Source organism: Taeniopygia guttata, chromosome 1A, assembly GCF_048771995.1.
Source record: "Taeniopygia guttata chromosome 1A, bTaeGut7.mat, whole genome shotgun sequence".
NCBI classification, from domain to species: domain Eukaryota; kingdom Metazoa; phylum Chordata; class Aves; order Passeriformes; family Estrildidae; genus Taeniopygia; species Taeniopygia guttata.
In genome coordinates, this window is record NC_133025.1 from 2,443,244 (window position 1) to 2,456,146 (window position 12,903).

The 12,903-nt window shown below is 48.9% G+C and overlaps 1 protein-coding gene across 5 annotated transcripts in view; it reads left to right on the forward strand.

Moving 5' to 3' along the window:
• Positions 1 to 12,903, forward strand: part of PLXNA4 (plexin A4) — a 467,181-nt gene that overhangs the window by 23,057 nt on the left and 431,221 nt on the right. For all 5 annotated transcript variants that reach the window (XM_072918513.1, XM_030289996.4, XM_041720978.2 and 2 more), the window contains exon 2: positions 7,299 to 8,562. In XM_072918513.1, the coding sequence (XP_072774614.1) occupies positions 7,384 to 8,562 (1,179 nt within the window). In that variant the 5' untranslated portion in view covers positions 7,299 to 7,383. The remainder of the gene's footprint in view (positions 1 to 7,298; positions 8,563 to 12,903) is intronic.

Sequence of the window (12,903 nt, forward strand, 5' to 3'; positions counted from 1 at the left end):
GTTCCAACACCAAACCATTCTGGGATTCCCCAATCCTGGTATCATCTGTGATATTTCCAGTCCTGCTGCTTTTACTTTTTCCCTCAGACCACTCTGCTCCAGCTGTGTTTTGAATATATAGCAAAATCTCAGACTTTGAAGGCTGGGGATTCTCTGCTGGCTTTTTTGCCAGTGTTTTCCACAGTTCCAACTCTGCTGAAAACAGCTTCAGCCAACAAGGAAACAAAACATCTACCTGGCATCTGTGGGGAAAGGCAGGTCACAGACCCTTCCTGGCTGTGTTAGTGCTCCCACCTGAACCAGACCCTGCAGATTTTGATTTCTTTTGGGCTTTTCCAGAGCCCCCAAAGCCTTGAAGGGAATGTGTGAGCATAAGCTGAGCTTCTGAGGAAGGAAATGCCATTTTCCTCAAGGCTGTCCTAAAATGCTGGAATGGATACACGAGCTGGGGAGACCTGCTGGGATAAAACCCAGTTCATTTTCTTTTCAATATTCATCACTCCTTTAGGGGTAGAGGCTGTGTTTATTGCTCTTTGTGTCTAGAGCTCATCAGGGTCTCCTTCCCGGTGAATTGTTGTCCTGGTTTCTACTGGAATAAAGTTAATTTTCTTCCTGGGATGGTGTGTTTTGGATTTGATATGAGAATCGTGGTGGTGACACACTGATGGTTTGAGTTTCTGTTACATAGGGTTTAAACTAACTCCAGGACTTTTCAGCTTCTCACGCCCTGACAGGGAGAAGGCTGGAGGTGCACCAGGACTTGGGGAAGCACACAAAGCTGACCTAAACTGGCCAAAGGAATTTTCCATAAAATTATAACTTTTTTTTGGCTAACCTGGAGCTGCCAACCCCGTGAGAGCTGCACCTCAGTGAAATACAGCAGAGAAACTCTTAGTGCTGGGGAGAACAGAGTACCAGCACTGTGTGATGGCTTTGCTGGGGACAGGAATGAGACAGAAATCACCCTGACACTCTGGATTTGGCAATATTTCCCTTTTCTCAGTGCCCTGGACCTCTGTGATCTCACACACACAAGGTGGGATCAGCCAAGCTAGGCACTGCTGTGACATGGTTTGCTTGAAATCAGTGACCCTGTGTGCTCTTGCTACAACAGTTTGTTTGTTGGGGGGTTTACATTGCCCCAGTTACTGTGATAAGGGGTAATTTTCATAGACTGGACACTTTCAGGAGGCTGGGAAATACTCTTACCTGTGTCATGTCATTGGGAGGTTGGGTCCTTTCCAGTTCTGGATGTTCCATAACACTCAGCCTTGGGGACTCACATCCCTGTCTGCTCCAGAAAAGAGAGTTTAACTCCGGTCTTTGGATTTGTAGGTTATTTCCATGACCTCAAAACTCTATTCTGGTTTCTGTGACACTGAATATTTGTGTTCTTTCACTCGAGTCTCTGTAGCAAATTCCTGGAGGAGCTGAGAAATCATTACAAACCCCTCTGCTCTCCCAAGCACAGAGGAGCACAGCTCTGACCTGCTTTTGCTGGTAGAAAACCAAATTTGAAATGCAGGCAGAAACAACATCCACATGCAGTTTTATCACATGGGAAGAGCTGGGAGGAAAAGGAAGAAAGTCCCACTCGTGGCATGTGTTAATCCCATCATTTAATACTCTTCTGGCACAGACACAGGTAAGAAGGTGATGGGCAGCATCTGAGAAAAATAATCTGTGTGATGAGGAAAGGCTGTGTTGTCCCTCTGTATTTTAATTCCCTTGCAAACAAACCACTCCTGAAGTTAATCTCTTTATTTGGGACAAGCTGCAGCTCCTGCAGGGATCTGTTCTTTTTAGTGAGCTCCAAAGTAAAGCTGCTTTGGTGTGGGGTGTCCCCAAAGTGAGACTTGCCTTCAGCTTGGGCAGGTTGTAAGTTCAGGGAGAAAGGATTTAGCCAAAGTTAGAATCCAGTCTTTGTTGGGGAAGCTGTTGACAACGTCCCTATATGGGTTTTCTTGCCATGTTGGCTCCCAAAGAAAAGCTTCAATCCATGGTAATCAGGGTTTATTAAAGGAAACCATGAAAAGAAGTCTTTAGATGAGATTAAAGGGATTGTGTGGCTGCACTTGGTGCTGAATCGCTCCGTGCTGGTCCGGCACTGGGCGTCTGCCTCGTCAGCATCTCCTGCATCCCGGGATGAACAGCCTGAGTGCAGGACAGCAAACCCAGGAGCGTGCTGCCTGATTAGCTGGGCTTCATTAACCACCCTGGCACTGCCCAGGAGTCCTGGCTGCTCCTGGCTTCCTCCCAGCCTCTTGGAATCTGTGGTATTGATGATCCTGAAATTGTAGAAAGTCTCTGTCTTTCAGCCCCACTGCCAAAGCAGAAGCCATAATTCGTCTGTGCTGGTTTCAAGGTTGTTTATTCTGTTTATCTCTAACATGTTCTGCTGCCCTGCCGCAGCTCTGTCCTGCAGGGCAGCGTGTGGGGCTCTGCCCTCAGTGGGATGGTACAAACATTAAATACCAGAAACTACCTGTGCTGGATTTACAATAACGTGCCAATATCTGTCACCTACGTTGGACAGTGTGTCCCCAGCCTGAACCAATAGAAAAATGCCAACACCACAGTGAAACATGGAGGGCATGAAGAAGGAGAAAAAGGACAAGACACACCCAATTTCCTCCATCTTGTGCCCTCTGAACCCCTAATCTAGAAACCTAAAATTTTACTTTTGCACCTGTGTCACACTTAATTATTACTCATATCAAACACTCAGAGCTTGTAATTCATCCTGTAAGATTGAAAACTCTTTTCCATGGACAGAGATCACAGACAGTGTCTCTGGGGGCTCTGTCCAGGGGGGTTCCTGACCCCTCGCAGGGTCCCAGGCCTTCCAGTCAGAGGGATTCCCTGGATTCCGACACCAGCCAGGTGGGGAACTCACCCTGCCAGGACTCTGGGGTGCTGCCAGACCCGCTGTCCATGAGGATGTGCTGAGTTTTCCCTCCCAGCGCTGTTTTTCAGCTAATTTTGATTGTATTTAAGGCTTTAACGTGTACTTTTGCTCTGAGCTGGACCCAGAGTGGGTTTGCTTCTCTGTCTTTCTGTATCCAGGCTCTTCCCGCTGACTTTGTGGTGTCCCTGCTGCCACACGTGGCCGTGGCAGGGGACCTGGTGACGTGGCTGTGTCTAACACCTTGGATGGCAGGAGGGCTCTGTGTGTGTCTGAGGGAAATGCTGTTGTCTCATGCTCACTCAGTGACGTGTTCCTTTCAGGAGCTCTCATTGGAGTGGGGTGGATTTGTCCCAGACTCCAGGACAGGGACATGACCATGGATTTTGTGAGATTGTCAATCAAAACCCAGCTTTCCCTCTCTACACTTCCTCCTGAGTCCTTCCCTCTCTCTCAATTGACAGATCAGTCCTTTGTGTCCTCTTTATTCCTGATTTATTCCTACTTCCTCAGGCATAACTCATCCTTGACTTTGTCCCCTTGAATGCTTCTGCATTTTGAGGATGCATTCATCATTCCCTAAATTTCCCATCTAATAATCAGAGTTAAAAGACATTTAGAATGTTTTTTCCTCTGAGACTCCCAAACTCTTTCTTCGTTTTTCACACCCAAACTGCTCTTGCCTGGAATCCCATGTATTTACCACAGAGTTTCATGTTCTGGACTCCTGGGATTGTGTCCTGGAGATCCCTGAGCAGAGCTAAACTGCAACCTTTATCTCAGTGGTCTCAAACCTTTGCTGGAAATGCTCAATAACAGCAAAAAAAAGTAACCAGACTGTGGGGTAGCACCATAACTCACTGTTTTTCAGGAGGAAACCAGCACTTAAACCAAATTTGGGGAGTTCAAGGCATCTTCTGGGGAATGTGTTATTTTCAAGCCACAAAGTCACGATTCCACAGGCAGAACAGTGGTATGAAATCTCCTGTGGATGCTGACTCTGAGTCCTTCCTCTACCACGGATGAAACCCTGTCTGAAACAGCTGGATTTGCTCTGTGACCCTCCCAGGGACCTGGATGTGCTGATGGAGAGGCTGCTGTGCCAGGAGCCACATTTAGGGATGATCTGGCCTCACACAGGAGCCCTGTGTGGTGGCTCGTGGCATCACTGCTGGCCACATCCCCAGTGGAGAAGGCAGTTTGGGTTTATTTTGGAAACAGAGCCCAGATCCAGCCCTTGCTGGCTGTGGCCTTTTGTTTATTTGCTTTGTTTTTAGAATAGAATTACTCTCTTGTAGACTCTGCATGTCCACGGCACTGTATTATTGCCTTTCCAGCTGCTGTGATTCCTGCCATCCATGCACAGGGGAAAAAAACCCCATCCACATCCCCCCTTCTCCTTGGTGCATCCTCTAAGGGGTTGTACAAACCCTGCTCTATTCTGCAGGCTAAACCTCCAGGCCTCCTTGCCCCTGACCTCTGCTGTTATTTATTAATTAAGCCAAATTGTAAATTATAGCCCTCAGAGGCTCCAGGACTGACTGGGGCTCCAGGACAGAGGGTACAGCAGGAGCAGATGGGAGAGGAGAGAGTGCCAGCAGCAAGGAGAGAGAAAATCCTGCTCCTAGGGTCACTCAGATGGCTGCTGGAAGATGGCAAAATAGCCCCAGGCTCTCCCTGCTTTGTCCCAAAAAGCTGCTCCTGTGCAATGCTGGTCCTCTCAGACTGCTGATGCTCTTTCCTCTGCAGGTGAACTTCCTCCCCCATGAGGTTCAGTGTTTTGGAAATCACTCTTGCCTGCTGTAAAGCCTTCCTGGAGTCTCTCACTGGAGTCTCTCTGGTTTCCAGGTCAAATTTGCTGTCTTTTCCTGGAGGGATCACAGAATGGTTTGGGTTGGAAGGGATCTACCAAGGTTCTCCTCACCATTCCTTTCCTCTGCCAGTGATAGTCTGACCTCAAATCAATTCTCACCTGCATGGGCCTTGAAAAATTTATGCCTGGAGTCTATCTCTTCTCATTTTCTCTTGGCTGTTTGTTTTAATGGGCAGATTTTATCCCATTTTTTGCAGGTGCTGTGATGAATTTTGGACAGAGGGGCTGCTCAGTATCAGTTTTGGGATTGCAGCAGTTCCCGTTTCCCTGCCCTGCAGCTCTGCTGACTCTGCAGAGCAAAATACACTAAAATAGAGGGCTAACACAGATACCTTTTTAGTACTTGAAAAGAATAATTTCTCCCTAGATCTGCCTAGTTCCTGATCAAACCAGTGCCTGTTAGAAATGTGGATCATAACTCATCAGTGACGGGAGCCGGTGTTCAGGGTCGCCACGTGATGCTTCTGAACACAGGGCTCAAACAGGGACAGCTTCCCTCTTCTGCTGCCCTCTCAAGGATGGGCCCTTTTGAAAGAGGAATGGTTGTGTGGGGAGAGCTCATCCCATCACTGCTCTATCCATCATAATAAAGGTTATTAACAGCCTACGTGACCAGCCTGCCTATCCCTGCAGAGCTCGCGAGACAGCCCTGCAAGCTCCGCGCTATAAGCTCGGTTTTATTAAATATTTGCTTGACCAGAGAGGCAAAGCAGAACAGGGTAAACATGACTAAAGTAAATGTGGGCTGACCTTTGTCCATCATCCATCCAACTCCTGCGGCTGCTGCGGCAGGCAGGGCAGCGGGAGGTGAAGGTGATCCTACAGCAGCTTGGGAATTCTGGCTGCTGTGCGAGAATTTTGAAATATTTGGGGTGGCATAAAAGTGATGTCTGCTCTACCAGCCCAGATTTACCCTTTCCACTATCAGATCTCATCAGCCTACGGGTCAAAAGAATGTGGGATTTATTCCTCCTGTTATTTTTTGAAGTAAATTTTTCAGTTCCACCGGCGTTAGCAGAGCTGCACAGATCTGAAAAAGCTGCACATCCAGACCTGTGTCACTGTCACATCTTCCTCCCTGCTGGGATCTGCAAACAAGGATTTTTTTCCCCTTGCCTCCTACTTGTGCGAGCCTGGCTGTCATCACTGATTACACCCCTGATTTCAGCAAAGTCACTCTGTGACAGAGGGGTTGGGACACTGCGGGAGTGGAGCTGTGTTTGGCTTGTGTCTTTTTTAACATCAAGAGCAGCTTTGTGAAGTTCTGATCTGGATGATAGAGGGATGAAGGGCCTGGCCACCAGGTTTGTGTGGTCAGCACTCAGTTAGGAGCTTGGCTTGTGAGGCCTGAGCTGGTGGAACTCCATCTCCCACATGCTCTGTGGGGTCATAAAGGGGTAAAGCTGTTCTTAGTACAGAAACAACCAAAATAAATGAAGGAAAAGGGAGCAGATGGATGTGTTGAGTAGGAAGAGGTGTTTTCATGGGGCTTGGTGATGTGCCCACCAAATGTTTGAAACCCATACAGCTCCCATCACCATGGTCAAACCCTGGGAGATTTTAAGGGACTGAGTGGTGAAAGGAAAGCCTCTTCCCTCTCTTTGGAAAGCTACCAGGCTGGTCCTTGGGTCATTGGTTTTCCCACTTCACGGTGCTTTAGGCTTTATCACCGATGGTGGATAAGCAACCGCTTTCTCCTCAGTCACCTGAGATTCCCAGGGGAGCTGGATCTCTTTTGGATGATGTTCCCTTGGCTGTGAAGTGCCTGGAGAGTGTGAAGTGGGTGGAGAGTGGTCTGTGGTGAGAGCACAAGACACCCAGCGCTACTTTTGCTCCCAGCCCTTTGCAGATGTGGCAGTGACAGCTGGCACACCACAGCCCCTGGGTCTGAACTGCATGCTGGGCTGCTGTGAGGCAGCTTTGATCTGGAAGCCACAGAGCTCCTGCTCAAACAGATCTGTTCTGGACTGGGATCTCCCTGAAAAGATGTTAATGTCACACCAGAGCTGGCTCCTTCCCGACAAACTTCAAGGGCTGTGGGAGAGCTCAGCATCCATCTGGCCCCATCCCTGTAGGCAGATCCCTGACCTTCTCTAGGCTTCAGTGCCTCGTCCAGAGGAGCAGGATTATTATCCTGTTCCAGTTCTGGTGCCTCAGATAGCGAATCCACAGCTGAGCTGACGCTGGCAGTGCAAACAGCAATGCTGGGTGATGTTTTTACCATTACCCTTCTGCACTTGCAGTCAATATTTATGCTGCACCGTGGGGCACGTGGGTGTGTAACGGAGAGGGAAAAGGGTGCTGATTTATTACTCTGCTGTGTGATTTCTGCTTTTTTCTCCCAGCATCTTTTCTGTCAGGAGGGCTCCCTTTGTGCTGGTTTTAAGTAGAGAGCTCAGAGTGGAGAAAGGGAGGATTAGCAATTAAATACGCTCTGATGATGGCATGGTTGTGAAGGAGGGAGGAGGAAGGAATACTCCATAGTAATGTACTTTTGTTTTCTTTTTTCTCTGCTTGTAGGACAGAATCTGCCAGGGAATTGGTGTTTTGAAGAGTTTTACAGCTTCTAATCCTTGTTGCCTTGGGAATACAAACCTCTCTAATCATGTCGCCGGCCATGTGGAAATGGACTTGCCTGGTTTCCCACCTCCTGCTGTCCACCACAGTGTCACCTCTTGGCAGACAGCAGCCACCCCATCCAAAGAGACCCTTCATCACCTTCACTGGAGAGCAAGCAGAGGGAAACTTCAACCACTTGGTGGTGGATGAAAGGACTGGGCACATTTACTTGGGGGCTGTCAACAGGATCTACAAACTCTCCAGCGACCTGAAGGTCCTGGTGACCCACGAGACTGGTCCTGATGATGACAATCCCAAGTGTTATCCTCCCAGGATAGTCCAAACCTGCAACGAACCCTTGACGCCCACCAACAACATAAACAAAATGCTCCTCATAGACTACAAGGAGAATCGGTTGATAGCCTGTGGGAGTCTGTACCAGGGCATCTGCAAGCTCCTGAGGCTGGATGACCTCTTCAAGCTGGGAGAACCCTTCCACAAGAAGGAGCATTACCTCTCTGGGGTGAACGAGAGTGGCTCTGTTTTTGGAGTCATCGTTTCTTACAGCAACATGGACGACAAGCTGTTCATCGCCACGGCCGTGGATGGCAAACCGGAGTATTTCCCCACCATCTCCAGCAGAAAGCTCACCAAGAACTCTGAGGCTGATGGGATGTTTGCGTATGTCTTTCACGATGAGTTTGTGGCCTCTATGATCAAGATCCCCTCAGACACCTTTACCATCATCCCCGACTTCGATATCTACTACATCTACGGCTTCAGCAGTGGGAACTTTGTCTACTTCCTGACTCTGCAGCCTGAGATGATCTCCCCACCCGGCTCCACCACAAAGGAGCAGGTTTATACCTCCAAGCTGGTGCGGCTTTGCAAGGAGGACACAGCTTTTAACTCCTATGTGGAGGTGCCCATTGGCTGCGAGAAGAACGGGGTGGAATATCGATTGCTCCAGGCTGCCTACTTGTCAAAGGCTGGAGCCATCCTGGCCAGGTCGCTGGGCGTTGGCCCCGAGGATGATATCCTCTTCACAGTCTTCTCCAAGGGGCAGAAAAGGAAGATGAAGTCCTTGGATGAGTCTGCTCTTTGCATCTTTGTCCTGAAAAACATCAACGACCGCATCAAGGACAGGCTTCAGTCCTGCTACAGGGGAGAGGGGACGTTAGACCTGGCCTGGCTCAAGGTCAAGGACATTCCCTGTAGCAGCGCGGTAAGTGAAGCCCCTGAGCACCCCACCTTGCCCTCCTCAAGCATTAACAGGCCTTGTCATCAGATAACCAACCTTAAAGCAGAGCCCAAGGAGCTGAGACTGCCTGTACCAGTGCTGGCTCTGCCTCCAGCTCACCACACCACCCCATTTAACCAGTTCATGCCCCAGTTAGCTCATGGACAAGCTGGTGAAGGTATCAGAACAAGCAGACACGCTGTGTTTGCTGATGAGCTAACCCAAGGGACCTTGGAATATTGAGGAGGAATACGCCTGTTGTAGTTACTTCATGGTGCAAATCACAGGTGTGAAACCACTTAGACCAGGTGTACTCTCGGCTCAAACCTAAACCAAAACAGCACCTAGAGATGTCAGTGGCTCGTGCCAGTTTCTGTGTGTGCTGTGTATGCTTCCCTGGGCTGTAGCTGGGGAAGGATTTATTTCAGGGAACTTTATGAAGCCAGGGCTTCATTTCTTCCAGGGCTGAGAAGCAGTGGTCATTAACCATCAAAGCCTCTTTCCTTCCGGTCTCCAGCCAGCTCTGCACTGAGAAATAAAGGCCTGGCTGCAGAGCAAGGATTAAACACTGCAAGATTTAAGGGCAGGATTGGGGAAGAGGCTGGTCTGCCTGACCTACGAATGGTCCGAAGAAATTGCCTCGGTTTATTGCGAGTGCCATTGCAGGGATGTGCACAGGGCTGGCTTTGATGGCAGGCACAGGCATGGGCATTACAGCCAGCACCACACCCGGGGCTGCAGGAGCCTCTTCCCCAGGCTTTGATTCCCACCCTTAATTAGCTCTTTCAAGTGAGAGGCGAGTTCCAGTCCGAGCAAAGGGAATAGGGAGAAATGCCAGAGTGCTTTCCTGCCCCGAAATCTCCAGGCAGGCAGTGCTCAGGAGATGGGTTTGCTCCTCAGTGCTCAAGCCTTGTTTGCTGAGGGATTCTTCTGATGCTCCCTGGCGGGACAAGGACAGACCATGAGTAATGTGGATGGGAGTCTCACTGCAAGGACACTGATCCTGCCTTACTCTGCCCTAATTCCCTTTTACACCCCTCAGTGTCCTTGCTTGACCTTGCTCTGCTCTCATTCTCCCACACTGAAGGGACAAGTCCTTGATTTCAGTTGGGATCTCTGCCTAGACCTGCAAAGCTCCCTGTGGAGCACTGCACAGGGAGAAAGGCTGTGCCCAAATCTGGCTTTGATTTTTTTTGTTTAGCCGCAAGGCCTGTGCACGTTCAAAGAGCTGCCTTTAGATTTAAGCTGGGAGCTTCCCACTGGAGTTTCTTTCCTGGGCTCTTAAGCCTTTCCATGCATTTGCATATTTAGTCTGCTCGTGCTCCACACTAACATTTGCAGTGCTGGACCTTTCCAATTAGGTTTGAAATCTCTCAGCCCTGCCTTCTGTGGCTTTAGACAGGAGCAAAAGAGCCCAACAGCTTTCTTAGGTCCCATGGGGTGAGTCCCAAACCAAGAAAACTGGTGTCAGACTGAGTAGGGACAGCACTGCAGAGCTGGGAGAGAGGGCAGGGTGGGGAAAAGTGTTAGAGCATATTTATGAGTGCACATCTTCACTGTGAATCAGAGACACTGCAAAAGAAGCTGGAGATGCTTGAATTAAAAGCAGGAAGTCTGAAGTGTGTAGCTAAGTAGGCTGTCCTCTCCTTAAATGAGCCTGCTTAGAGCTGCTGGCAAGCCCTGCCTGAGATCAGCTGTGCTGCCTGAGGGAAGAGGTATTAGTGACTTGGCTGCTGAAAGGGGTTGCAGAGTCCAGCCTCTAAGCCTGGAAAATATTGGATGGTTGGTGAAGTATTTTGGAGTCTGGATGTGTGTCTGTGAGATCCTGCTCTCCTCTGCTGATGTCCTGCTTGCCAGCCAAGCCCCAGCACTGCTGCTCTGCCACTTAGCACATGTGTCAGAAGCAGCTCTAAAACCAATTTCAGAGCCATCAGTGAGCCTTTCCCCACGTCTGTGGGGATGTCAAATGTTTCTCTGTGGTGCAAACAGAGGCTTAACCTGCCTATGGTCCAGGCTGGAGCTGAACTTCAGCTTTGCTGCCCTGCCTTTGGCAGCTGCAATCCTGCATGAGAACAGGTCTGGCTGATGTGCTGGGCACTGGGCATTTCGAAGTGACAGAGGAGAGATTTGGATTAGGTGTTAGGGAGAAATTCTTTACACAGAGGGTAGTGAGGCATTGGAACAGCTTGCCCAGGGAACCTGTGGCTGCCCCTGGATCCCTGGAAGGGTCCCAGGCCAGGCTGGACAGGGTTTGGGGCAACCTGGGATTCTCTAAATCCCAGTGGAAGATGTCCCTGCCCATGGCAGGGGGTGGCACTGAATGATCTTTAAGATCCTTTTCAACCCGAGCCATTCTGTGATTCTTGGTGGTATTAGCTGCAGGACTGAGAAGATGGGTTCACTGCTCTGTCCTTGCCTATCAAGTCTGGCTTTTATTCTAAATTTTTCTAATATTTCTAACAGGGCAATAACTGACTCAAAGGGAATTCTCATGACTGGATACTTCTACTCCTGCCTTGGTGTAATGCTTGCCCAAGGCTATTTCAGGGATAGAGAAATCTCCTGGGGACAATTCCCAGCACAACTCTCCTAACCTGCAGTGTGCACACAAACAATTCCAGGGATGTGGGGGACCAGTGCTCCGGTTCCCAGCAGCAGATTCTGTAGCTCCTCTGGTCAGGCAGCTTGGTTACATCTGGAGCTGAGAGATTTGAGGTCAGGAAAGACCTTGGCTGGACAAACTTTGTCTCATGGTCAGTATTCAGCGAGAGGCATTGGTTCCCCAGATGTCCTGCAGGGTTGGATGTCCTGGAGACTTGTTCCTGCCTGGTTTGCAAAGGTCAAGGCAAAGACAAAACCAAAAAAAAACTCTGTGATGATCCTTTGGTTGCCCCATGCCTGTTGTAGATGTCAGCAGCGTGATAGCAGAATTTCTGGAGTGGGAAAGGTGAAAGTCCAGAGATGAATGGAGAATCCTCAGTGTTCATTCCCCTCCCACCCCTGTGTTACAGCTGTCCTCCCATTCATCTTCAGCATAAATGGAAAAAAAAAATGATAGATTTTTACGTCTGGGCTGTTGATTTGCAAATTGGGGATGTTCACTCAGGTGATGAATGGTCTCAGGTAATACCTCTCTGCAAAAGCAGGATAATAGCTTATATTTAAGCAGTACACTTGACCCCAAGTGCTTAGAAATTCATATAATCAGAGAAAAATGAGGCTGGGAAAAAAAGGATTCTTATAAGGTCATCTGATTTGCCCTTCTGCCCTACTTATAACGCTTCTGACAGATGTTTGTCTCACCTGTTCTTAACCTCTGGCTATGGAGATTCCTCTCTCTCCCTAAAATCTGTCTGAGCTGTGAGGAAGCTTTCCCTCATGTGGAATCTAAATCTCCTCTCTGGATACTGAACCCTTCCTGCTTACTCAGTCAGAGGGCACCTTCAAACCCCGTGGACATGCAGGATGTTGGCAAAGGCAGGACTGCTCTGGAGGGGAAAAAACAGTCTTCTTAGAACAGAAATCCAGCTTCATGTTGGGTGAAGAAGGCTGTGGTTTCACTGTCCTTCATAAATGTTGTAATGGAGCAGCCTGAGCTGGTTGAATTTATCCCTGCTCATGGCAGGAGGCTGGACTAGATGAACTTTAAAGGTCCCTTCCCCACCCAGGGCTGCTGCTATCTTTTATATGGTACATTACATGTTACATGGGTACAGTTTTTCCCAATGCCTATCACCTATATTAAATGGTGCTTTTCTATCTTTTATATGGTACATTACGTGTTACATGGTTACAGTTTTTCCCCAATGCCTATTACCTCTATTAAATGGTGCTTTTCTACTCTAAACCAATCTGTGAGTGCCAACATCACCAAGAACATGGAGGTAAGGAAGAAGAAAGAGGGAGGACAGGGCAGGCCCAAACCCCTCCATCTTAAAACCTCTGACCCCCATGTACAAAACCAAAACCCCCCTGTGCAGCACTCAAAAATTCTTCCCTCTACTTTGTGACTACTTCTACTCTAATATCTAAACTTTTGTGACTTCTTGTTCTTCCTGCAAGGTTGGTAAATCGTTCCATGGCTCAAACCCAAAATCACAGCTGTTTCCAGCTGCCTGCCAGGGTCTCAAATGGTTCTGACCTGGTCCTGGAACCTCCAAAAATGTCTGAGGGACATTTTGAGCTCTGACAGAGGAGGGTACTGGAGACTGACCCCAAAGCAGCCTGAGGGTGTCAGGGCTGTGGGGAGATGGAGAGGAGCAGGGATCCTGCTGGAACTTTGGCTGACAATGAAGTCCCAAACCCGGGGTGCTGCTGGCATTTAAC